This window comes from Equus caballus, chromosome 8 (genome assembly GCF_041296265.1).
Source record: "Equus caballus isolate H_3958 breed thoroughbred chromosome 8, TB-T2T, whole genome shotgun sequence".
NCBI classification, from domain to species: Eukaryota; Metazoa; Chordata; class Mammalia; order Perissodactyla; family Equidae; genus Equus; species Equus caballus.
The window spans coordinates 12,017,244-12,041,820 of record NC_091691.1 but is presented as its reverse complement, the minus strand read 5'-3'; the positions used below and the strand labels follow the sequence as shown (position 1 = coordinate 12,041,820).

Below are 24,577 nucleotides of genomic sequence, written 5' to 3'. Positions count from 1 at the left end.
TTTGCAGATATGTTCTCCCAGTCTGTTCCTTGTCTTTTCATCTTCTTTTTTTTTTTTTTTTTGAGGAAGATTAGCCCTGAGCTAGCATCTGCTGCCAATCCTCCTCTTTTTGCTGAGGAAGACTGGCCCCGAGCTGACATCCATGCCCATCTTCCTCTACTTTATATGTGGGACGCCTACCACAGCATGGCTTGCCAAGCACTGCCATGTCTGCACCCGGGATCCGAACTGGCGAACCCCGGGCCGCCAAAGCGGAATGTGCGCACTTAACCACTGCGCCACCGGGTCAGCCCCATCTTTTCATCTTCTTAACAGGCTCTTTTGAAGAACAAATTTGTAAATTTTTGATGAGGTTCAATTTTATCAATTTCCACGCATGGATTGTGCTTTTGGTGTCAATTCTAAGAAGTTTTGGGCTAACCCTAGATCCTGAAGATTTTCTCCCGTTTTTTCCTAAAATGTTATAGTTTTACATTTAAGTCTGTGATCCATTTTGAGTTCGTTTTTGCATACAGTGTGTCTTTTAGGTCCAGGTTCATTTTTTCGCCTGTGGGTGTCCCGTCGCTCCAGCACCATTTACTGAAAAGGCCGTCCTTCCTCCTCTGAATTACTTTTGCATCTTTGTCACAAATCACTTGAGTATATTGGCGTGAGTCTATTTCTGGATTCTCTGTTCTGTTCCACCGATCTGATACCATGCTGTAATTAGTAATCTTCAGCTAATAGCACATAAAAATGTATATAACTTATTTAAAAACATATTTTAATGACTGGCCTGGTAGCATAGTGGTTAAGTTTGCAGGCTCCGCTTTGGCAGCCTGGGGTTCGTGGATCTGGATCCCGGGTGCAGACCTACACACCACTCATCAAGCCATGCTGTGGCTGCATCCCATATACAAAATGGAGGAAGATGGGCACAGATGTTAGCTCAGGGCCAATCTTCCTCACCAAAATATATATATATATATATATATATATATATTTATATATATAATATCCCTGCCATGGGTGGAAAACCAATATGACTTGCCATAATAGAAGACAACTATAAAAATAAATAGAATATGACATAATTATATAATCCAGTTCTACCTAGATCCTGTAGCTTGCCTGAAGCCTGGCCTCTTCTTGTTAAAAAGGTAGATTATATATAAAGCGTTAAGGAGGGCTTAAAGACACAGTAGCACCAGGCTGGCCCTGCCTCCCTGGCAGAGTCAGAAGAGTTGAAGGAGAGTTGAAAATGGAGACTTTCTCACACTGTGGGTCTGCATTATGAGGCCTCGTGCCTGCAAACTGTCTAAAATCGTCTTGGTACCAGCTTTCGGCCCCTCCATGCCACCCCGTGCCTGTTGGGCTCCTGGGCAGACAGTAACTGAGAATTCCGTCGGACCGGCCGTGTGCTTGGGGCTGGGGACCCAGAGCTGCCTTAGATGAGGTCCTTGCCGGTTTAGTGGGGTTGTGCAAAGTCAGATGGAGGCAAACCCAGGGCCAGAAGAGCACGTGGGAGGCAGAAGGCTGCCTGAATTCTTCGCAGGGCTTGCTTTCCAGGCGGGGGGATGAGGAAGGGCGTCCGGGCAGAGGGCACGGCCAGAGCAAAGCCCTGGAGGGGACACCTGCAGGAGGCAGTGTGTGTGCACTTGCGTGGGGAGGGGCGGAAAGGCGTGGACGTGGTGGCTGGAACATAAAGGACTAGGGGAGGGGTGCAGCATGAGAGGCGGGGCTGGAGAGGAAACAGGAAGAAGGCCGCTGAGCTGGGGATGGCTAGGAGGGGCCGAGCTGGGACAAGCAGTCACCTGGAAGGAGGGTCGTCCAGGTGAGGGGTCGTGGAAGCCTAGCCTGGGGGGGGGGGAGTGGGAATGGGGAGGTGGACTCAGAGGGAGGGAGCCCCTCAGGACAGGCGCTGGGGCAGGGCAGGGAGGACCCAGAGCCTCTCTCTGGAAGCCCTGGGCACCTAAGAGATTCCACACCCCTCCCGACCCACACCCCTCCCGACCCTCGCCCGGGGCAGGCTCCCTGCCCTCTCCCTTCCCCTTCCTGCCCCTCCATACCCTACCGTCAGGTGGTCCACCCCAACTTGTGCCCAGAGGTCTGGCAGATCCAGCACCTCAGTTACCTGGGCTGTGTCACACCGAAACCTGTAAGCTCCCCACCTCTCTGCTGACATCCCAGGAGGAAGAAGCTTGAAATCTGTGTCCCTTCTAGAAAGCCATTGCCGCGAATAAAGGCAGGAGTCAGTTTTATTCATATTTGTATCCTCAGCACCTGGCCCCATGCTGGGCACGTGGAAAGCCCTCAGTGTGTACATTGGGTGTGTGATGGATGGATGAATGAACCATCTCGCTCATCTTGTGTCCCAAATGCCTAGCTTGGTGCCCAGCACGTAGTAGGTACTTATTAAATTAAATGAGCAAGTGAGTGAGTGAATGAATGAGGAAGAAGAAAAAAAAGGTAAGAAAGAAGGAAAGAATCCGTTTTCTCCCTTCAGTATCCCTGTGGTTTAGTACACTGCCTGGCGCCGAGTAGGGGCTCAACAAATACTTGAATGAATGAATAAAAGAAGGAAGACAGGAAGGAAGGAAAAGTTGCAAGAAGGAAGGACCCTTGCTCACTTTTGTGTGTCCCCAGGGCCCAGCCAGTGCCTGGCACACAGTATGTGCTCAGTTACTGTCTGTTGGATGTTACTCCGTGAATGTCGGGTGAGTCTCCAGGGCTCAGGGTCCCAGGTCAGAGCCGACCTCTTCCCCGTTGGGCTGGCCCTCCCCAGGGTTCCCAGCTCTTTGGGTGACGTTGTGTCTGCCCTGACAGGTGGATGAGCAGATTCACGCCTGCTACGCACAGACCATGGCCGAGTGGCTGGGCTGCGAGGCAATCGTGCGGCAGAGGGAGCGGGAGTCGCACGCAGCAGCCCTGGCCAAATGCTCGTCGGGGGCCAGCCTGGATGGTCACCTGCACCGGCTGATGCACCGGGACTCCACCATCAGCAACGAGGTGATGGGCGGCCCACCTCGGGGGGCGAGGGGGCCCTGAAGGCGGGGTCTCCTCTGTCTGGCTATTGTGGGAACGGTGAAGGCCGGGTGTCTGGGGCCCCGGGATGGAGTCTCACCCCTAGCTTTTCAGGGGAGCGAGACTTTGGAGTCAGATAGACCTGAGTTCGGACTCCAGCCCCACCGTTTCCTAGCTCTGGGGCCTCAGGCACGCACCTTCACTTCTTGGCCTCAGTTTCCTCATCTATAAAATGGGAACAATCATTTGTTAGGGGAGGTTTGTGTGCAAGTGAGATAGTGTGTACTAAGTACCTAGCACCATGCCAGACTTTCATTTATTCGACAGGTGCTTACTTAGAACCAGGTACTCAATATGTGTACTGTGTGCCGGGTACTGTCGGCAACACTCCAGCAACCAAGTCAGACATGTCTGTCGTCACAGAACCTCCAGTTACCAGCCCACAGCAGGAGCCCGGAAGAAAGTTAATTCTCCCAGCAGTGATGTATCAGTCATCAGCTGCCACAATAATACTGCGTAACAAACAGCCCCCAGAGGTCAATGACTTCCAACAATAAACATTTACGTTTCCTCGTGGGTCTGTGGGTCAGGTGCACAGTTCTGCTCACTTGTACCTGATGTCTGTGGCTGGTCCACTAAGGGTTTGTGGCCCTTCGCTGGGCTCTGTCACACGTGTGGGGTCACTCGGCTCTGTGCCACGTCTGGCTGTCCAGCAGGCTGGCCTGGGCTTGTTCTCACAGTGGAAGCAGATCCTAAAGAGAAAGCAGAAATGCACACGTGCTTGTTAAGCCTCGGCCCTGTTGAGCTCACATCCCATTGGCTGAAACAGGTCACGTGGCTGAGCCTAGCATCAGGGGAGGCGGGAACCAGAAGTTATGGGGCAAAAAGCATGTCTACAGAGAGGGGAGAAAAAGTTGGGCCGTTAGTGTCGCCAGTCACTAATATTCAACATTAACAATAATATTGAACTACAGTATTAGCCAGAAGTCTCAGGTACAGGGCAGTTAAGGTGCGGCTCCCCAGTTACAGGGTGGGAGGGGGGCCCAGCGGCGGGTGTGGCCTCTGAGGAGGCTCCAGGCAGTAGGGAGTGAGTGCCCCCTTTCCTTTTAAAGGAAGCCGAGGCCCTGAGAGGGGACTTGGTCAAGTCAGGAAGAGAGAGAAGACGGCACTCGCTGACTCCCAACCCTGCAGTCCCCCCTGGGCTAGCGCAGGGCCCCCGGGCAGGGGCGCAGCCTCACCCCTGCCTCCTGCCCCCTTTTCTCTCAGTCCTCCCAGAGCTGCAGTTCCGGCCGCCAGAACATCCGCCTGCAGAGCGACTCCAGCAGCAGCACACAGGTGACCGTCCGAGGCCCCGCCCCGTCCCGCCCCTCCCCCTCCCTCGGACCCGGAGGAATGGGGTTGAAAGTCTGTCCTCTGCAGGTCCCCGATGGTCTATTTGTTTTAGCTTTTTCTGCTGCCATTGAAAATGGACTTTTTAGTTACACAAGTAATATATGAGTCTGTTCTCCCTGTAAAAATATTAAAATATTGCCAAGAATGCTAAATTTGTCCTTGACCACCCTAATCCCCGCTTGCCCTCACCAGAAATAACACTGCTATCCTGACACAGCTGTGTATCCTTCCAGATCCTTCTGTATGCCTTTACATTCACAGAAATAGGTAGACCGTGTGTAGACGATATATTACAACATTTGATAGTCTTTTTAAATCTTTTGAATAAACGCGATCGTATGTATTGTTCAAGAACTTTCCTTTTCATTTGGTGAAAAGAAATGTTAACCCAGTCTCACTCAATATTAAAGAAAAAAGCAAAGGGCAAAAAATGTGCATACTATGTCACCTTTTGTGTAAAAAGAGGAAATATTAATATGTGCATATATTTGCATCTGTTTTTAAAAACAATGGAAGGATAAGCCAGAAACTAAGAGAAATGGTTGCCTATGGGGCAGGACGGGCAGGGGAAAAAGCTACATTTCCCTGAATATACTTTGTTTTCTAGTTTTGACTTAAGGTAGAGAAGTTTTTTTTACATAATTTAAAGCAATTTAATCAAAAAGAAATCTTGTTAAAAAGCAGAAACACATGAAACTAACAGTAAATTAAGTTGGTGGCGTAACCATACAGAAGAAATATTTCAAGTGACCTTGGAATATGGTCTTATTCATTCTGTCCCTGATGGAATATGACCTAAAGACACAAAGAACCACAAATAAATCTTTGAGGTGTGTCCTGGAAGCTTTTCCATAATATTTCATATACATCTGACTACTTTTGAAAGTTGATCCATAATAGTCAACCACATGGATTTTCTTTAGCCTGTTCCTTTTGTTGTTAACTAATTTTTCCCTCTGAACAATTATGCGCACGTAATTTTGTATGATGAAAGATATTCTTCCCCTACTTTAATTCTCTAGTACCCCTTCCTCAGAGTCCATTGCAAGGCTTGTTAGGTCCTTTCTGGATTATTCTATGCATTTCCATGCATATGGGTCACTTTTTTATTTTTCACAAATGGGAGCATATGTGTTACCTTATCTGCCTCACTCTTTTTACTGAGTATATAGTATTCCACTGCGTGCATGTTCCATGTTTGAACCAATTCCTCATTGATGGATATTTAGGTTGCTGCTGGAAACAGCACCACAGTGGATGTCCTAGTCTGTCTGTCTTTGTGCACCTTGTCTTCAGGTGTTTGAGTCTGTGGACGAAGTGGAGCAGGTGGAGGCAGAAGGCAGGCCGGAGGAGAAACAGCCCAAGATCCCCAATGGGAACCTGGTGAATGGCACCTGTTCCCCAGACTCCGGCCATCCTTCCTCCCACAACTTCTCCTCGGGCCTCTCGGAGCACTCGGAGCCCAGCCTGAGTACGGAAGACAGTGTCATGGACGCCCAGCGAAACGCCCCTCTTATGGTTCGACCCAGGGACAGCAGCGTGGATGACGGGCAGAGCAGCGAGGCCACTACTTCCCGGGACGAGGCCCACCGGGAGGAGCTGGCCGTGCAGGACAGCCTGGAGAGCGACCTCCTCGCCAACGAGAGCATGGATGAGTTCATGTCCATCACTGGCAGCATGGACGTGGCCCTGCCTGAAAAGGAGGGGGCCTTGATGGAGGGCTGGGGGGGCAGCAAGGTGGAGAAGCACAGCCAGGTGGACAGTGAGGACACCCTCTCAGAGGAGCCGGAGATGGAGAGCTTCTTCCCCGCCCTGGCTTCTCTGGCCGTTACCACTTCCGCCAACAACGAAGCGTCCCCTGTGTCCTCCAGCGGCGTCACTTACTCCGTAAGTCACAGGCTTCTCCTCCACTGTTCTCTGTAGGAGCGGGAGGGTGGAAGTGTCCCAGAAACCTCACTTATCCAGAACAGCCTCTGGTTCATTGCATTTTCTCCATCACGGAAAATGCACTATGGAAACGCATTTGAGAGAGAAGATAATATGATGCGTAAAGAATGCAGACTTTTCAGTCAAACAGTCCTGGCTTCAAATCCCAGCTTAGGCGTGTCATTTTATCATTCTGAGCCTCAGTTTCCCCGTCACTCTCATCCCTTCCTTCCTGCCTTGTTTTCGGAATTAGTGAGTCAAGTTTTCTGTGCCTGGCACACAGTCAGCGCTCCATCACTAGCAGCCTTGACGAGCAGCATCTTGATTTACCCTCGGGTCCAATATCTTAAATATTCAAGTTTACTTTCTTGCCCAAAAATTCCCTTGGCTTCAAAGGATGTCAACTAAAAGGGACGTTTTCTGAGCCTGGCTTTGTGGATCCATTTTCTTTTCAAGAACTTGTTGTTTCTCTTGACGATAAACATGCCCACAGTGTGAAGACTCAGACACTCAGACAAGGCTGGATACGAAAACCAGAAGTTATCTGCCCCACAGATCCCCATTCAGCCCTCCAGAGGCAGCGGTGGTTACTTATTCTGCCCCAAGTGTCTCGTGTTGACCCCGTGTCTGTAAATACTTGTATCGCTACTTCTTGATCTTTTTACATTTTTCTTCAGTTTTAGACATTGTCTATGGACTCCCCATTATCACAGAAGAGGATTGAGTCTTCTTCCTTCCCCAGCCCCACGCTCCCACCACACGAGTGAAAGCTTCCCCACCCTCATCCATCCAACATAGTTATAATGATGTTCGTTAAATGACTATTCAGTGTTTACATTAGTATAACAATAGAACGTATACACCATGGAGTATGCTGTTTCATTTTTTCTTTCCTGCAAAACAATTATTCTCCTAGGTGTGTTTTCATTTTCTTGTCTCTGTTTTCTTTTTCTTAGTTTGCTACAAACATATCATGAATTCACCCCCTGCAAACTCTTGGCCGGTTTTCCAAGCCTCTTCTGAAACGTTCAGACACATTGGGTTTTCTATTCGTTTTGCGTGTCTGAAGAATTCTCTCCAGGAGAATCTGGCCTTCCCCAGTCCGCTGTGCCTGGTGGCTAGCTGTCACCCTAGATCGTTCTCCATCATCATCTTCAGGTTCTTTGCTTGTCTCCTGCTTCCTGTATCTCAGGTCTCTCTGTTTGTTAGTTTACTCCCTTGCTTACATGGCGCACATACCTCACTAGCTTTCACATTTTTTGTTTGTCATTCCTCCTTACCTCTCAGGTTCTAGTCTGAGGTAACAGTCTTTCCATATAAACTACATTCCCTGGAATTCCCTTTCCCAAGGTCTCTCTTATTTTGTGTCTGTCTGGAAGGACCTTCTTTTTGCCCTCATTCTTGAAAGACATGCAACTCTACATTGCAGTTTTTTCTCTCAGTACTTTGAAGATATGATTCCACTGTCCTCTGAATTTCATCATTGTTGTCGAGAAGTCAGACATCTAATTATCATCACTTTAAAGACATCTGCTTTTCTCTTTGGTTGCTTCAAAGATTCTCTTTCTGATATTATACGTCATTGTGTGTCTAGGTGTGGGTTCCTTTTTCTGTTTTTAGGCTAATGGTTTGTTGGGCTTTATGCATCTGAAAATTGGTCTATTTAGTCAGTTCTGAAAAATTCTCATCTATTCTTTTCTTCTTCTTGTTCTTCTTCTTCTTCTTCTCCTCCTCCTCCCCTCCCCCTCTCCCCCCTCCCCCCTCCTCCTCCCCCCTCCCCCCTCCTCCTCCCCCTCCCCCCTCCCCCCTCCCCCTCCCCCTTCTCCTCCTCCTCCTCCTCCTCCTCCCCAAGGCCCCCCAGTGCGTAGTTGTACATTCTAGTTGTAGGTTGTCTGATTGTGCTGTGTGACTGTCAAGAAAAACTTACAAGGCATCATCAATTCTTTATTCAAATATTGCTACTTCCTGATTTTTTCTCTCCTTCTGTAGCTCTGATTAAAAGTGTGTTAGATCTTTCCACACTATCCTCCACATACATTACTTCTCTTTCATTTTGTCATCTCTTTGTCCCTCTGCACCGGATTCTGGATAGTTTCTTCAGATCTCTTTTCAATTCTCTAATTCTCTCTTTGGTTGTGTCTAATTTTCTGTGACAGGTCTCTAGTAAGTTCTCTATAGATTTTTTTAAAGTTTTATTTGGCTTTTCTTCAAATTGGTTATAAAATGATTCCTTGATTATTTTATGGTCTCTTGCTCTCTACTCTATTTTTAATCTCTTTTTTTATTTCTTTAAAAATATTGAACATAACTTATTTTACATCCCATTCCTGATCATTCTATTACCTGAAGCCCTCATGGATCTGATTCTGCTGTCTGGTGTTTGTCCCCTCATGGTACCTTCTTTCTCTGAGTGTTTTGTGATTTTTGAACATGAGCTCATATTTCTTGGAACTTTATCTGTTGCATTATTTGAGGCCTAAGTGGAAGGCAGCTTCCTCAAAGAGATTTTCTTTTGCTTCTTCCTGGTACCCAGGAGCATAACCAACCTGAGATCACTTTAAAATAAATTCTCTGCTCTTTCTCTGACCACCTAGGGAGTAAGAATTTGGGTTATCAACTTGCATAAGTTATAAATGTGATTTGAGGCTGGTAATTATCCAGAGAGATATCTTTTACACTTAATTCAGCACCCATATTCAAGACAGGAAGTTGTCCTAGAGGCCTAGGATGTTAGTCATTTTTCTAGTCTTCCCTTACTGGGCGTGTGGCTCTTTGGGGTCCTGCCTTAATGTAGGAAAGTCTCTTATTAGACTCCTTACCTGGGAGGGGGGCAGCAAAACCATGAAATCCAAGCTTAAATTTTCCCTATTTGGCAGCTTCCTTCAAGGCAGAAGACAGCTTTGGTTTTTGTTTTTTTTTTCCTTTCTGGGTTAAGTTTTGGCCTTTAAATGTTCCTTATTTTCTTGTGCCATCAAACAACCATTTCATCAGGCTTGGTGGGTCACGGCATCCAGCATGTTGCCAGCATTGGACTTCTGCTCAGTCCTTCCATTCTTCTTGTCCAGTTTCCCGCAGAGAAGGGTGCGTTCCAGCTACAGTTTTAACTCTCTTAGTTTCTTCATCTGTAAAATGAAGATAATAATTCTCTGCACCTCATAGGGTTGTCTTATTCTATAAAAGGAAAAAATAAAAAGAATTTTCATCATATAAAGTGAAAGAGGCTTTCTCAGAAAACAACGACGACAATATTAAACACCCAACTGGTTCAGGTAGAGGATGTTCTTTTCAGTGACGACAGGAGAGGGTTAGGAGGAGGAGAGAGAATTTCTGGAACACAGCCTCTGGGAGGAGTTGGAGTGTAACGGTTCTTTCCTGCCCTTCTGGGGCCCCGCAGCCGGAGCTGCTGGACCTGTACACGGTGAACCTGCACCGCATCGAGAAGGACGTGCAGAGATGCGACCGCAACTACTGGTACTTCACACCCACCAACCTGGAGAAGCTGCGCAACATCATGTGCAGGTGGCTGGGGCGGGGGTGGGGATGGATACGAGGGGATTGGTGGGGACGGCAGAGGTGGGGGCTACAGGGAGCCCAGCTGGAACCACAGCCTCTGCAGCTGACACCATGCCTACTTTGAATCTTATTCCAGCCCACCCTGATAAGAATATAACAATCATAGTAACGGTAATAGTAGAGAGCATTTATTAGGCACTTACTGCATACCGGGCACTATCCTGAGCCCTTTGCTAACATCATTCCACTTAGTCTTCACAACAACCCTATGAAGTAAGTATCATCCCCCTTTCATAGGTGAGGAAATGGAGGCTCAGAGGGGAGCGGGAATCATACCCACACCTTTCGGGCTCTAGAATCTGTGCCTTATTTCTTTAAGCCAAGATCTGGGGCCACTTACTACTTTTTCTTAAATACTAAATATTTTATTTCTTAAAATATGGTAGTAACCCATGCTTATTAAAAACCTAAATCAGAGGGCCAGGCCAGTGGCATGGTGGTGAAGTTCATACACTCCGCTTCAGTGGCCTGGGCTTCACAGGTTCCAATCCCAAGTATGGACCTCTACACCACTCATCAAGCCATGCTGTGGTGGCATCCTACATGTAAAGTAGTGGAAGATGGGCACGGATGTTAGCTCAGGGCCAATCTTCCTAAAGAAAAAAAAAAAAACGAAATCAACCAAGGAAATCAGAAATTCATAAGGTATAAAGAGAAACTTTTCCTTCCATATCCAGTCATCAATGCCACTCACCCAGAAGAAGTAACTACTGGTAGCAACTTAATGAATATCCTCCCAAGCCATATATATGAGATATATATAATAACATAATAGATATATAATATATATGGCATAATATAATGTGAATGCACAGGTTTTAATATTTTTTTAAATTTTTACCTGTGTGGGATTACACTATGAACTATTTTTCTAAAACTTGCTTTTTACACTCAACAATGCATCCTGGACTTCCTTCCATGCCACTCTAACTCAAGTTCCCAAACTATTAGTACGGCCCATGGGCCAAATCCAGATCAGCACCTGTTTTTGTAAATAAAGTTTTATTAGAACTCAGCCATGTCCGTTTGTTTGCATATCATCCACGATTGATTCTGCAGAGTTCAGTAGTTGAGACAGAGAACATGTGGCCTGCAAAGCTGAAAATAATTATCATCTGCACCTCTCAGAAAAGGTTGCCCAGCTCCTACTCCTTAGGAAGCACTTAGCTATTCCGTCTCACAGCGTCCCAAGCAATCTCTCTCTCTTAAAATTCAATCTAGGAGATACAAATTCAATTAACTTTAATATAGTGTGGTACATTAAAATGACACAGTGCTAGGGGAGAAGGAAGGATAGACTGACTTTTGCCTGGTTATGGCATCAGGAGAAATCTTGGAAGGCTTCACAGAGGTGGTGACCTTCAAGATGGACTTTGGCAAAATTAGGAGACACTGAAGAAAGCATTTGGCGTACAGTTTAGGAGTGCACACCCTGGGGTGAGGCTGCCTGGGTTCAAATCCTGCCTCTGCCATTTGTTATTAGGTATATGACTTTATGCATATCACATTGCTCTCTGTGCCTCAGTCTCCTCATCTGTGAAATGGGATGATACTAGTGCCTTTTTCATATGATTATTTTGAGAATTAAATGACACATTGCATGTCTAGGAGGCTGAGCATAGAGTAAATGTTCAGTAAATATTGGTTACTATTAATAAGGGGCAGATGGGAATTCCAGAAGAGGGACCTGCTAGGACAAAAGCACAGGGTGTGCGTGTTGCTTTATTTGTGCAAAGGTAAATACTTCAGTGTGCTGGAGAGGACGAAGTACTGGGAAGTGACGGGTGGGGCTGTGGAGACGGATTGGGAGGAGGCTGTGAATGCCTTTTAACCCCCGTTAAGGAGTTTGAACATTGTCCCGTCACACAGTAGGGAGCCTGTGAAGGTTTTTGAACATGCAGTGGCCTCCTTGAGCTGGACTTGAGGAAGGTCATCCGGTGGCTGAGCACAGGATGTTTGAAGAGTGAGACTGGGGAGGAGGATGCAGGCAGGAGGTTGAGGGAGTGGCCCAGGGGAGGCATGGAGGAGCAAACCAGGGTGGAGGGAAAGGAGGAGTGGGTTGGAGAGACAGGTTGTGGGTGCCATCACTGGACCCTTTGTGTCTCTCTCTTAGCTACATCTGGCAGCACATTGAGATTGGCTATGTCCAGGGAATGTGTGACCTCCTGGCTCCACTGCTGGTCATTTTGGATGATGGTGAGTGTGTCCTCCCCACCCCAGGGCTGGGGGTGCAGTCTCCTTCTTACTGCAGAGGAGGGGGAATTAACCTTACTTTGTGATTCCACAGAATGGGTCAGTGCAGGTGCTCAGAAGACCTGTCTGTGAACACATCAAGGTCATAGTGAAATAAAAAGTCTTCTGGTTCCATGTTGACCAACATCTATGTCCAGGTGTCCACCACCCATCCAGGCATTTGCTAGCCACTGATTATACAAACATGAATGAGAACAAAGAAAAACTCAGACCCACATGGCTTCACTGGTGAATTCTCCCAAACACATAAAGAAGAATTAACACCAATTCTTCACAAACTCTTCCACAAAGAGAACAAGAGGGAACACTTCCCAACTCATTCTATGAGGCCAGTCATTATGTGAAGACCCGTTGGTAGCGTGATAGCAATACGAGACAAAGACATCATATGAAAAGAAAACCATAGACCAGCATCCTTTATGAATATAAAGGTAAAAATCCTCAACAAAATACTAGCAAACTGAATCCAGCAACATATAAAAGGGATTATATACCATGACCAAATGGGATTTATCCCAGGAATGCAAGGCTGGCTCAATGTATGAAAATCAGCCAATGTAATTCATCACATTAATAGAATAAAGGCCAGAAACCACGTGATCATCTCAGTTGACAAAGAAATGGCATTTGACAAAATTCAACACCCTTTCATGATAAAAACACTCAACAAACTAGGAATAGAAGGAAACTTCCTCCACATGATAAAAGGCAGCTATGAAAAACCTACAGCTAGTTCATACTCAATGGTGAAAGACTGAATGCTTTCCCCCTAAGTCCAGAAATAAGACAAGGTTCTAGCCAGGGAACTTAGGGAAGAAAAAGAAATAGAAGACATCCCGATTGGAAGGGAAGTAAAACCACCCCTATTTGCAGATGATGCTATCTTGCCTATAGGAAATCCTAAGGAATCAAAACAATATATTAGAACTAATAAACAAGTTCAGCAAAGTTGCAGGGTACAAGATCTATGTACAAAAGTCATTGTATTTCTACACAATTGCAATGAACGATCCAAAAATGAAATTAGGAGAGCAATTCTATTGACAGTAGCATCTAAAAGAAGAATATACTTATGAACAAATTTAACTCAAGAAGTGCAAGACTTGTACTCCAAAAGCTATGAAACATCATTGAAAGAAATTAAAGATCTAAGTAAATGGAAAGCTCTCATGTTCATGGATCAGAGGACCTGGTGTTGTTAAGAGAGCAATGCTCTCCAAATTGCCATAGATTCCATGCCATACCTATCAGAATCCCAGCTGCCTTTTATTTTTTTTCAGAAGTGGACATGCTGACCCTAAAATTTCTACCAAAATTCAAGGGACCAAGAATAGCCAAATCAATTTTGAAAAAGCGGAAATGTTTAAAGGACACACTCTTCCCAATTTCAAAACCTACTACAGAGTTACACTAATCAAGACGTGGTACTTCCATAAGGATAGACATGGAGATCAATGGAATAGAATTGAGAGTCCAGAAATAAGCCCTTACATTTGTGGTCAATTGACTTAGACAACGTGCCAAGACATTTCAACTCAGGAAAGAATAGTCTTTTCAACATATGATACTGAAACAACCAGATATCCACATATAAAAGATCAAAGTTGGGCTCCTACTTCATCCTATATACAAAAATATTAACTCAAAATGGGTCATAGACCTAAATGTAAGAGCCAAAACTATAAAATTATTAGAAAAAAAGTAGGCATATCTTTGTAACCTTGGGTTAGGCAATGGTTTCTTAGATGTGACATTAAAAGCATAAATTGACAAAATGAAAAATAGGTAAATCAGGCTTCATCAAAATTAAAACCTTTCGTGCTTCAAAAGACACCAACAAGAAAATAAGGAAAGTCCAAAGAATGGAAGAAGATATTTGCAAATCACATATATAATAAGGGACTTGTATCCAAAATATATAAAGAACTCCCACAACTCAACAATGAAAAGATAAATGACCCAATTAAAAATGGGCAAAGGGTTTGACTAGACACTTCTCAATACAACAGAAGATATACAGGTGGCCAATAAGCACATTAAAAGATGCTCAACATCTTTAGTCATTAGGGAAATGCAAATCCAAACCACAGTGAGATCCCACTTCACATCCACTAAGATGGCTAGAATCAAAACATCAGAAAATAACAAGTGTTAGTGAGGATGTGGAGAAATTGGAGCCCTCATACATTGCTAGTGGGATTGTAAAATGGTTCGGCCACTTTGCAGCACGGTTTGGCAGTTCCTTGTAATGTTGAACATGCGGTCACCATAGGACACAGCAATTCCATTCATAGGTATATTCCCAAGAGAAATGAAAACATATATGAATACACATGCTCGTACACGACTGTTCTTAACAGCATTATTCATAATAGACAAAAAGTGGAAACAACCCAATGTCCATCAACAGGTGAATGCATAAAAAAATGGGGTAGATCCATACAATGGAATATTATTTTGCAAAAAAGAATGATCTGATATGGCTACAGTGTGGATGAACCTTGAAAACACGATGCTAAGTGAAGGAAGCCAGACACAAAAGACCACATATTATATCCTTCCATTTAAATGAAATGTCCAGAATAGGTAACTCTATAGAGACAGAAAGTAGACTAGTGGTTGACAGGGCCTGGGTGGGGGGAGGGAAATGGGTAATGACTGCCGATATATATGGGGGTTTCTTTTGGGGGTGATGAGAATGTTCTGAAATAAGACAATGATTGTTGCACAACTGTGAATACACTAAAATCACTGAATTGTACATTTAAAAGGATGAATTTTATTCTTTGTGAATCTCAATAAGCCTGTTAAAAAATGAAGAGCATGACTCCCTACTCTTTGGACCCAACTGTGCATAATGACTTCCTTCCCAAAAGTTCCGAATAGAAGGGGGTGGGAGGAGAGAGAAAGTATACAGTGGAGAAACCTCATGAACACAGCCTCGGCCAGGTGACCAGGGTCAACATCAACAACCGTCAGTCATGGTGGTGGTGTCTGCTCTTGATCCGATGTGATCAGAATGGCACGTTACCCATGTGGTCTTTCTCTCAGTAACCCACAATCCCAGTCTTATCATGAGAAAAACATCAGACAGGTTCCAACAGCGAGGCATCCTGTAGACACCTGATGAGGACTCTCCAAAACTGTCACAGTCGTCAAAAACAAAGGAAGTCTGAGAAACCGCCATAGCCAAGAGGAGCCTAAGGAGACATGACAAGTGTGTGCAATGTGTTATCCTGGGTCGGTTCTTGGAACAGAAAGGGGACATTAGGGGCCGGCCTGGCGGCGCAGCGGTTAAGTTCGCATGTTCCTCTTCGGCAGCCCAGGGTTTGCTGGTTCGGATCCCGGGTACGGAAATGGCACCGCTTGGCAAGCCATGCTGTGGCAGGCGTCCCACATGTAAAGTAGAGGAAGATGGGCACAAATGTTAGCTCAGGGCCAATCTTCCTCAGCAAAAAGGAGGATTGGCAGCAGATGTTAGCTCGGAGCTAATCTTCCTCAAAAAAAAGAGGGGAGACATTAGATAAAAAGTATGGACTTTAGTTAATAATGTATCATCAGTGGGTCATTAATTAAAATAACTGAACCATACTAATGGAGGATGTTAGTGAGAGGGCACACTGGGTGTGGGGTATGCGGAAACTCTCTCTACTCTTCTTCCCAATTTTTCTGTAAATCTGAATTGTTATAAAAACACAAAAATCTCAGGAAAAAAAAAAAAGAGTGAGATCCTACTGTGCCTTGGGAAACCTTCCAGTCTTGTGTAGCATTCCCCAAAGTTACCAAGTATTAAGAGAAAAAAAAAGTACCATTTTCACATAGACACTTGGTTAAACAATATGAAGCAGGTTTCTTTATTGCCTTTATTTTCTTAACATATGTAGAGACTTTCTAAGCAGCATTTCCCACAGCTGTTTGGCCCTTTCTTTGCATAATCCTGTAAGCGCCCTTCCAGTGTTGACAAGCGCTGTTTTAATACAGTGGTTCCCAGACCTGAGAGTTTCATGAACCAGTAGAATTTCAAAAAGAAAAAAAAATTGAGGGCCAACAAAACATTGTCAACTTTTTATTATAGCAAGTAGTGATCTTTAAAAAAGAGCATCTGCTGTCACCATCATTTTCTATAAGAACGGATATTTCAGCCCCTCCAAGGTGGGAAATATGTGATTAATTTGACTGGAGAGCATTCCTTGAAGTGGAATACACTGGTGCCTTATTGTCCTTATGTTTCTCCTTTGGCTATGGCCTGAGCTCGGGGCCTTAGCCCATCACCTTGGGACCTCAGGTTCCTTGGGCAATGGCAGAGTTGACTGCTTCTGTGCTCTTTCCCCAGAGGCCCTCGCCTTCAGCTGCTTCACAGAGCTCATGAAGAGGATGAACCAGAACTTCCCCCATGGAGGCGCCATGGACACACACTTTGCCAACATGAGGTCACTCATCCAGGTATGACGCAGTCCTATTCAATAACATAACTTAATCCAACTCAGCCCAACGGACCTCAAGTCAATGTCATAGCCAAACCTAGTTTAACACAACTCAGTAACTCAATCCTACTTAACTCAATTCTGTTCAACTCAACTCAGCCCTGCTAAGTTGAGCTCAAAAACTCAATTCAACTCGATCTCTGAATTGAAGTAAAAACTCAATTCAGCCCAAATGCTGAATTGAAGTTAAAAACTCAATTCAGCTCAAACTTAACTCAACAACTCAAATCATCTGCACTAGATCCATTCTCCCTGAGCATTTATTTGGTCCAGGCACTGTGACTAGAACAATGAACAAGACCTGGCCCTCACCCTTAAAAGGATGTTTGATTGTATTGGTCCTTTGCCTCAAAGTAATGTTTGCATTTATTCCTCAGGCACACACCTTTGTGAGATATAATTCACATACTGTAAAGTTCACCCTTTTAAAATGTACAATTCAGTGGTCTTCAGAATATTCAGAGTTGTGAAACCATCATAGCTATCTGATTTTGGAACATTTTCATCACCCCGAAAAGAAACTCCATTCCCATTGACGTCACTCCCTCTCCCCAGCCACTGGCAACCACTAATCTACTTTCTGTCTCTATAGATTTGCCTATTCTGGACATTTCGTATAAATGAAATCATACAATATGTGGCATTTTGTGTCTGACTTCTTTCATTTAGCATGTTTTCAGTGTTCATCCGTGTTGTAGCTGTATCACTATTTTGCTCCTTTTTATGGCTGAATAATTTTCCATCGCATGGATGTACCACATTTTGGTTATCCATTCATCCATGGCTGATGATGGACTTTTGGATTCTTTCTACTTTTTGGCGATTATAAATCGTGCTGCTGTGCACATTTATGTACAAGTTTTTATGTGGACATGTTCTCGTTTCTTTTTAGGGATATCCTAGGAGTGGAATTGCACCTGCACCATTTTACATTCCCACCAACAACCTATGAGGATTCCAATTTTTTACATCCTTGCCAACACTTCTGTTGTCGATCGTTTTTATAATAGCCATCCTAGTGGGTGTGAAGTGGTCTCTCACTATGGTTTTGATTTGCACTACCCTAATGATTAGTGACACTGAGCCTCCCTCCTGTGCTTATTGGCCATTTGCATATCTTCTTTGGAGAAAAGACTGGGTTGGGTTGAGCTGGGTTGATTTCCACTTCAAATCCCTTGCCCATTTTTTAACTCCACCTGCTTGTTAAGGGCTATGCATACGGTGTCTGGTATGGGCATGCCCTGTCCCTTATTCAGCTGTCCCCTCTGGTCTGGCCTTGCCCAGGAAGCTGACGCCTGCCTCTCCTCCCCTTGACAGATCCTGGACTCGGAGCTCTTTGAGCTGATGCATCAGAATGGGGACTACACTCACTTCTACTTCTGCTACCGCTGGTTCCTGCTGGATTTCAAGCGAGGTACAGACTTCCAACTGGGGCCTTGTTCCCAGACTCTTTGCAGCTGAAGCTCAGGGGAAAAGATACCCTGCAGGTGAGGCTGGGGGGTGTTGGAGCAAAGCCGGCAGAAGAGGATGGCGCCCATTATTGAATTCTCAGTATCAGTTCACCTCCGTTATCTTGCAACAACACTACACAGTAGGTATTGTTACAATCCCCATTTTACGGATGAGAAAACTAAGGCTGAGAAGAATGAAATTCAGAGCTAGGAATAGGAGAGCCAGGATCCCAGCCCCCTTTATGTCCTAAGCCCAGTTCCCTTCCATTCTCTTAGGCTGCTTATCAGAGACCAAGAACTGAGAAGCCCATGGAGCATGTTTCACATGTCACTTAGAAATGATGTGTAACACATGACATTGCTATTGTGCAAATTTGAGGAGACGCTAATTATAAGAATATCTAACACGTATGGAAGTGTTTGTTAAGTACCAGGCACTGTGCTGAGCTATTTCTATGTACTGTCCCTTTAGTCCTTTACTACTATCGGCATTACCCTACTTACAGATGAGGAAAGGGAGAGGCTTATGGAGGGGAAGTAACTAGCCCAGGGTCACCTTGCTAGCAAGTGATGGACCTGGATTCAGACTGAGTTTATTGGATGTAGGAAGCCTTGTCCTTGACCATTGCTCCATTCTATCTCTTTACTAGATCCAGAGGGAGCAACCAGCTCTGCTGTGTGCAGGGGGCAAGGGAAACACCCCCCGGGTGCTAAAGGAGATGGAGGTGCAGGAATAGAGGGGGACATTGGTTAAGAAGCAGGGCGGGGGCAGGGCAGTGTAAACCAAGCCTGCATACACTCAGTTCCTCCACTTTTGCAGAGTGTCAGAGCTGGAAACTTACAAGCCACCTGGTTTGCGTATCTTATTCTACAGATGGGAAGGCTGAGGTCTGATGGTGGAGGGGGAGAGTCCAGGTCTCCTGCCCCCTGGCCTGAGCTCTGTCCACTGCACCCGGACAGAAGCTCAGCGCACAGCTGGCCTGGGGTTTTCCCAGAGGGAGGGCGGCACTGCTATCTCTGTGGCTGACCCTCCCTATGCTTGTGTGTTGGTGTCTCGGCAGAACTCATCTATGATGACGTCTTCTCCGTCTGGGAGACCATCTGGGCCGCCAAACACGTCTCGTCCGCCCACTATGTCTTGTTCATCGCGCTGGCTCTGGTGGAGGTCTACCGAGACATCATCTTGGAGAACAACATGGATTTCACAGACATCATCAAGTTCTTCAATGGTACCCACATACCAGGATCTCATCTCAGGGGTCCTTCCTGGGGCCAAGGGAGGAATAGAGAGTCTCTGAGATTGATGCACAGCGAGGGGGATGCAGGGGTTTCTGCACACTTCTTGTGGCTATTTCCAAATGGATGTATTGACATCTTGTAATGCTGAGGATGTGTTTTTCTCAGGGATCTGGCAGGAGGAGCCTGGGTGTTGAAATCAAGCTCAGGGTCAGACCCTGGCTCTGCCACTAAGCAGCTGTGCCCACAGACAAGTCACTTCCCCTCTCTCTAAACACCATCCTCATCTGTGAAATGGGGTAACGGTGTCTGCTTCCAAGGGTTGATGTGCATAGGAAAAGCAGACACAGGAAGGCAGTTGAAGTGGCATGAAAAAGGCACAGCCTTTAAAATCAGACAGATGTGGATTCTGATCCCACTTCTGCCACTCAGAAGCTGTGTGATCTTGGGCAAGTGACTTCACGTCTCTGGGCTTCAGATTCCTTGGGGATTAAATGTTGCTAACAACAGCACCCTCACAGAGATGTTGGGAGGGTTAAATGAGATAACATGAACCAAACCCATCACGTGGTACCCGGCCCATTTGAAGGATCCCATAGCTGGAAACTATTGCTACTGTTATTGCTATTTAAAAAGTTTTAAAAACTAAAGAAGGTTTTGGGGAAAAGCAAAAGAAGAAAAAAGCCACCTGTGACCTCACCCTATTTTAAATTAAAAATAATTTTTTCCATCCAATCTTTTCCACATTCGTGTATATTTTTATGTTGTTATCATCATAGCATCCAGCTGTATTTAGAGTTTTTTTCCAACCTTATATTTTAAAAATTGTCTTCCATATAATCATTTTTTAAGACTACAGAACATGCCTCAAGTGTCTATCCCTAACTTCCTGAACCATCCCCTATCAGTGGGCATCTAAGTGTAGAGGTTCTCAAACTGTTTCAGTTCATGGCACCCCAGGTGTCTGTAAAATTTTCATGGCATCCCAGGCCAAAAGGTCCATTCAGTAAGTAGCTAGGTCCAACCACTTAATAAGTATTTGTATCCTAACAATTGAGTTAAATAGCAAATTTGCCGGCTATTTTATCTCAAAACCAATTTATTCGAGAATAGCCAAAAGAATTGCAATTTGGGATGTGCAAGCTGTGGCACGCCATAGGCAAATCCGGAAAACAAAGCAGGGGAGCTGCTTTTATAGGAAAAAGGGGGAGTGGGAGGGGCTGTTCCAGAGGAAAATCCATTGGGGGAAAGTAGCAGTTCAGGGCGGCAACGCTTCTCATTGGCTGGGCTGTGACCTTTCTCATTGGCTGAGCTGCAGCATTTCTCATTGGCTGAGCTGTGGCGTTTCTCATTGGCTGAGCTGTGGCGTTTCTCATTGGCTGAGCAGTGGCGTTTCTCATTGGCTGAGCTGCGGCATTTCTCATTGGCTGAGCTGTGGCCTTTCTCATTGGCTGAGCCGCAGCATTTCTCATTGGCTGGGCTGTTTCCAGGTGGGGAGAGAAATCTTCCTTCCTAGCAAAGTAGTTTTACTTTTTGTCCGAGATGGGAGGGAAGGTCTCTTCCTATTTGGTATAACTGACAACATGTGATAGGGTGTGAGAGCTCCCCCTATAGGCCTTCCAACTCCAATTTAATTGTTTTCTTTTATTAATTTCCACAGTAGCCATTTGAAAAACTAAAACACATAAGTCAAAAGAAAATAGTATTTTTATTTCATTTTTAAATAAGTACGATTACTAATGGGAAGTGTGCACTGTTGAACAGTGCACAGCTTCTCAAACCTTGGATCAGTTTGGACACCACCACCTTCATTTCCTGTTCCACGGTGATTTTCACGTGGTACTTGCTTTTGGTCACAGCATCCACTTGCTGAAAACCTAGCTTTGCAAAGACATAAAGTCACTGACAGGAATTAGTGCCCTTTGCGAGCTTGCTCATGCTGGCAATTTATGTGGTGCTCAGCAGATGTGGAGTATTATCGTGTTTCCCTCAAAATTTCTGTGAGCTCCCAGTGGCATTCTGGGGTACCTTGCACCCAGTTTGGGAACCATGGTCTTAGTGCCTTCTTTCCCTACTAAATGATGTCTTTATGATAAATGTCTGGGTTTAGGATTATTTGGCTTTGAAGATCTAATTACTTTGTGTGGCTCTTGATAAAATTATTATTTTTGCTTTTTCCCCTCTCTTCCCCTCTCCTGTTGCTTCCTTCTTTTCATCCTATTAAGCATCTACTATGTGCCTGGCATTGCTTTCTTTTTCTTTCTTTTTTTGGGGGAAGATTAGCCCTGAGGTAACATCTGCTGCCAATCCTCCTCTTCTTGCTGAGGAAGACTGGCCCTGAGCTAACATCCGTGCCCGTCTTCCTCCACTTTCTATGTGGGACGCCTGCCACAGCATCACTTGCCAAGCAGTGCCATGTCTACACCCAGGATCCGAACCAGCGAATCCCGGGCCGCTGAAGCGGAACGTGCATACTTAACCGCTGCGCCACCAGGCCGGCCCCTGGCATTGCTTTCTGAAAAGGTTCCCAGTCATTGTGTTTGCAGGAAAGGGAGGGAAGACCTAATATTTTGCTTGATCTCACAGTTGCCTTGTGAAGTAGGTACTGTTATGGTTCCCATTTTACAGATGAGGAAAGTTAGGCCCAGAGGTGCAGGCCTCTCCCAAGGTCTCTGCTTCCAGAGCCGTCCTGGGGATGATGCCAGACGATGCCGATGGGGATGTCCCAAGGTGGGACACAGAAGGAGACTCATGAGCTGTCGCCTTCTGCTCTTTCAGAAATGGCCGAGCGACACAACACCAAGCAGATCCTGAAGCTGGCCCGGGACCTCGTGTACAAGGTGCAGACTCTGATTGAGAACAAGTGAGGGCCCCCTCGCCCAGGCGGTGTCAGCGGGGCCACCACCCGCCCATCCTGCCCACTTTCCCTCCCGGCCACCCCAGGAGCGAGGTCCTGGCGTTTGTTCCTGAGCGTGGACTTCTGTGCAGAAAGAAGCTGCCCTGACTTTGGCCGCTGGACAGGTGGAGGTCGAGGGGTTGCCCCTTCGGTTCAGCCTTACGTTTTCCTGTTTGACCAAAGATCGCCCGAGTCTGGATGCCTCCCCTGCGGGAGGTGGGGGTTGTTGGTGGACAAAGGGAACATCTTCGTTCGTGGTCTCCAGAGTGGTCTCCTCTCCCTTCTCCTCATCCCTCCAAACGGTCCTGTCACATGAGACTTGGGGCGGGGATTGTCCTGGAAATCGGTGTGGGAGAGGTCTGTGGGGCTACCTCTGTACTCTGAAAGGGGCCTTCGGAGATGTTCCAGAACATGGCTGGAAGATTGGCTTGGAGCAGGGTTTCTGCACCTCAGCACTACTGACACTTGGGTCAGGTAACTCTTTTGAGCGGGGCTGTCCTGTGCATCACAAGATGTCGAGCAGCAGCCCTGGCCTCCACCCACTAGATGCCAGCACATCCCCCCACCCTAGTTTTGACAACCCAGAATGTCTCCCAACATTGCCAAACGTCCCTGTTTGAGAACCGCTGGCTCCGAGAGGGGCTTCAAACATCTCTCTTGCTGCACTTTCTTTATACCTAAGCCGCCTGTGTCCTGAGCCTTCCTCCCATAGAGAAGGCACAGAGGCCCGCACACCTCTCTCTTAGGGTCCAGGATTCTGTCTGTTGTATTCTCTCATTTTTTTCCTCCTCCACCTGACCATAGGAGAAACTTCTTTTCTTCTTTTCAAGAAAGCTGTCTCCTTGCAAGGGTGATGGAACTTGAGAAATGTCTCTAAGCGTGAGATCCTCTCTTCTGGGTCCTGCCCAGAGCCCCTGGGGCAGGGCAGAGTCCACATCCCCCTCCTCCCTTCCTAGGGAAGACCTCGCCTCTCCTTCCGCACGTTGGGGCTGGTGCTTCAGGAGCTTGGAACGTGTGTGTTGGTGACAGCCACTTGGTCAGGGAGGCTGGCTTTCCCTAAGTGCCCATGCTTACTCAGGACAAAGGAGGAAAAGGAAGATAGAGGTCAGCCAGGGGCGAGGGTGGTGTGGGTTTTCCTCGAGAAACATCTGCTGGTGAACTGGCACCAGGGTCACGGCTAGGTCCGGAAATGGTCCCCTCCGTGTCTTCACAAAAAGGGTCCCCAATCCTCAGACAGACCCTGAGTCTGCAGAGGGGGGTGTGTCAGCCCCCTGCTCCTGCTCGGGACAGGGAGAAATGCCCGCCCCGTGTCCTTGCAAAGCTCTTCCCTCAGTCTCAGCACTTTCTGCCGCATGTGACCACCCAGCTTCCACCGAGCGGGGCCTCTTGGGCGGGATGGACGAAGCCAAGGTGGCCCCTGCTTGGGAAGAGCGCTCCATGAGAGCGCATCCCCTCGCCCTGGTCCCCCAGCTTCCCAAGACGGGAAAATTGTGCAAAAGACCCTCCTGAGAAGAGTCTCTCTTGCCACTCAGCTGTTCATGCCGGGGACATTATTTTAGCAAGACCCAGGTCCTAGACCTTCCGGTTCTTATTTATTTTTTCGACAGACTAGTCACAAAGTACAGCACAAGATTCCTTCTGCGCCTTCTCCCGTGGTGTTCCAGAGAGCGTCCGTGGGTGTGATTTGGAATAACTCGTATTTATTTGGCTTCCTGTGCTCAGTCGGGTCTCCGTCCGTTGTGTGCGTCCTTGTGTCCCGGAATCGAATGCGTAGGCGTTGTTCTGTCTGTGGGGTGCCCTCTTTTTCTCGGTGTTGCCAACATATCTCGTGATTGTTTACTAAAGAGTTGTGTCTATATAGAGAGAAAAAAATATATCAACAGAGAAATGTGTGAATCTGGGTTATTTTTTGTTTCTGTGTTGGGGGGATTTTTTTTAATGTGAAAGAAAGAAATGTTCACTTCTGAGGGCTGTGTCTCCCAACTGTACCCCACTGACCCTCCCCCGGATGGGGACGATTGTTGTGATGGCTGCCTGGTCTTTCCCTAGAAAGCTCAAGACAGGAGAACCACTTCTCATTCCTTTTTTCAGTTAGCTGTTACCACGCATAATGCTGCGTAACAAACCACCACAAAACTTAGTGGCTTCAAACAGCCACTTATTTAGCTGCTCTGTAGTCACTTAATCCATTTATTTAGCTTGAGACTCTCTGGATCAGCCGTATGGGCTTAGTTCAGCTGGGAGGTTCTTCTGGTCTCATCCAGACTCCTTTGTGTGTCCGTGGTCAGCTGATGACCAGCTGGGCAACTCAGCTTCTGACAGTTGGCTGACTGTTGGCTGGGGCACTCAGGGAAACTGGCCCA

At 46.3% G+C, this 24,577-nt stretch overlaps 1 protein-coding gene across 2 annotated transcripts in view; it reads left to right on the top strand.

The window, feature by feature from the left end:
* Positions 1-24,110, top strand: part of SGSM1 (small G protein signaling modulator 1) — an 84,088-nt gene extending 59,978 nt beyond the window's left edge. For both annotated transcript variants that reach the window (XM_023646953.2, XM_023646950.2), the window contains 9 exons: positions 2,806-2,988; positions 4,270-4,338; positions 5,692-6,282; positions 9,716-9,840; positions 12,008-12,090; positions 16,481-16,590; positions 17,949-18,045; positions 19,144-19,311; positions 22,097-24,110. In XM_023646953.2, the coding sequence (XP_023502721.1) occupies positions 2,806-2,988; positions 4,270-4,338; positions 5,692-6,282; positions 9,716-9,840; positions 12,008-12,090; positions 16,481-16,590; positions 17,949-18,045; positions 19,144-19,311; positions 22,097-22,185 (1,515 nt within the window). In that variant the 3' untranslated portion in view covers positions 22,186-24,110. The remainder of the gene's footprint in view (positions 1-2,805; positions 2,989-4,269; positions 4,339-5,691; positions 6,283-9,715; positions 9,841-12,007; positions 12,091-16,480; positions 16,591-17,948; positions 18,046-19,143; positions 19,312-22,096) is intronic.
* The last annotated feature ends 467 nt before the right edge of the window (positions 24,111-24,577 follow it).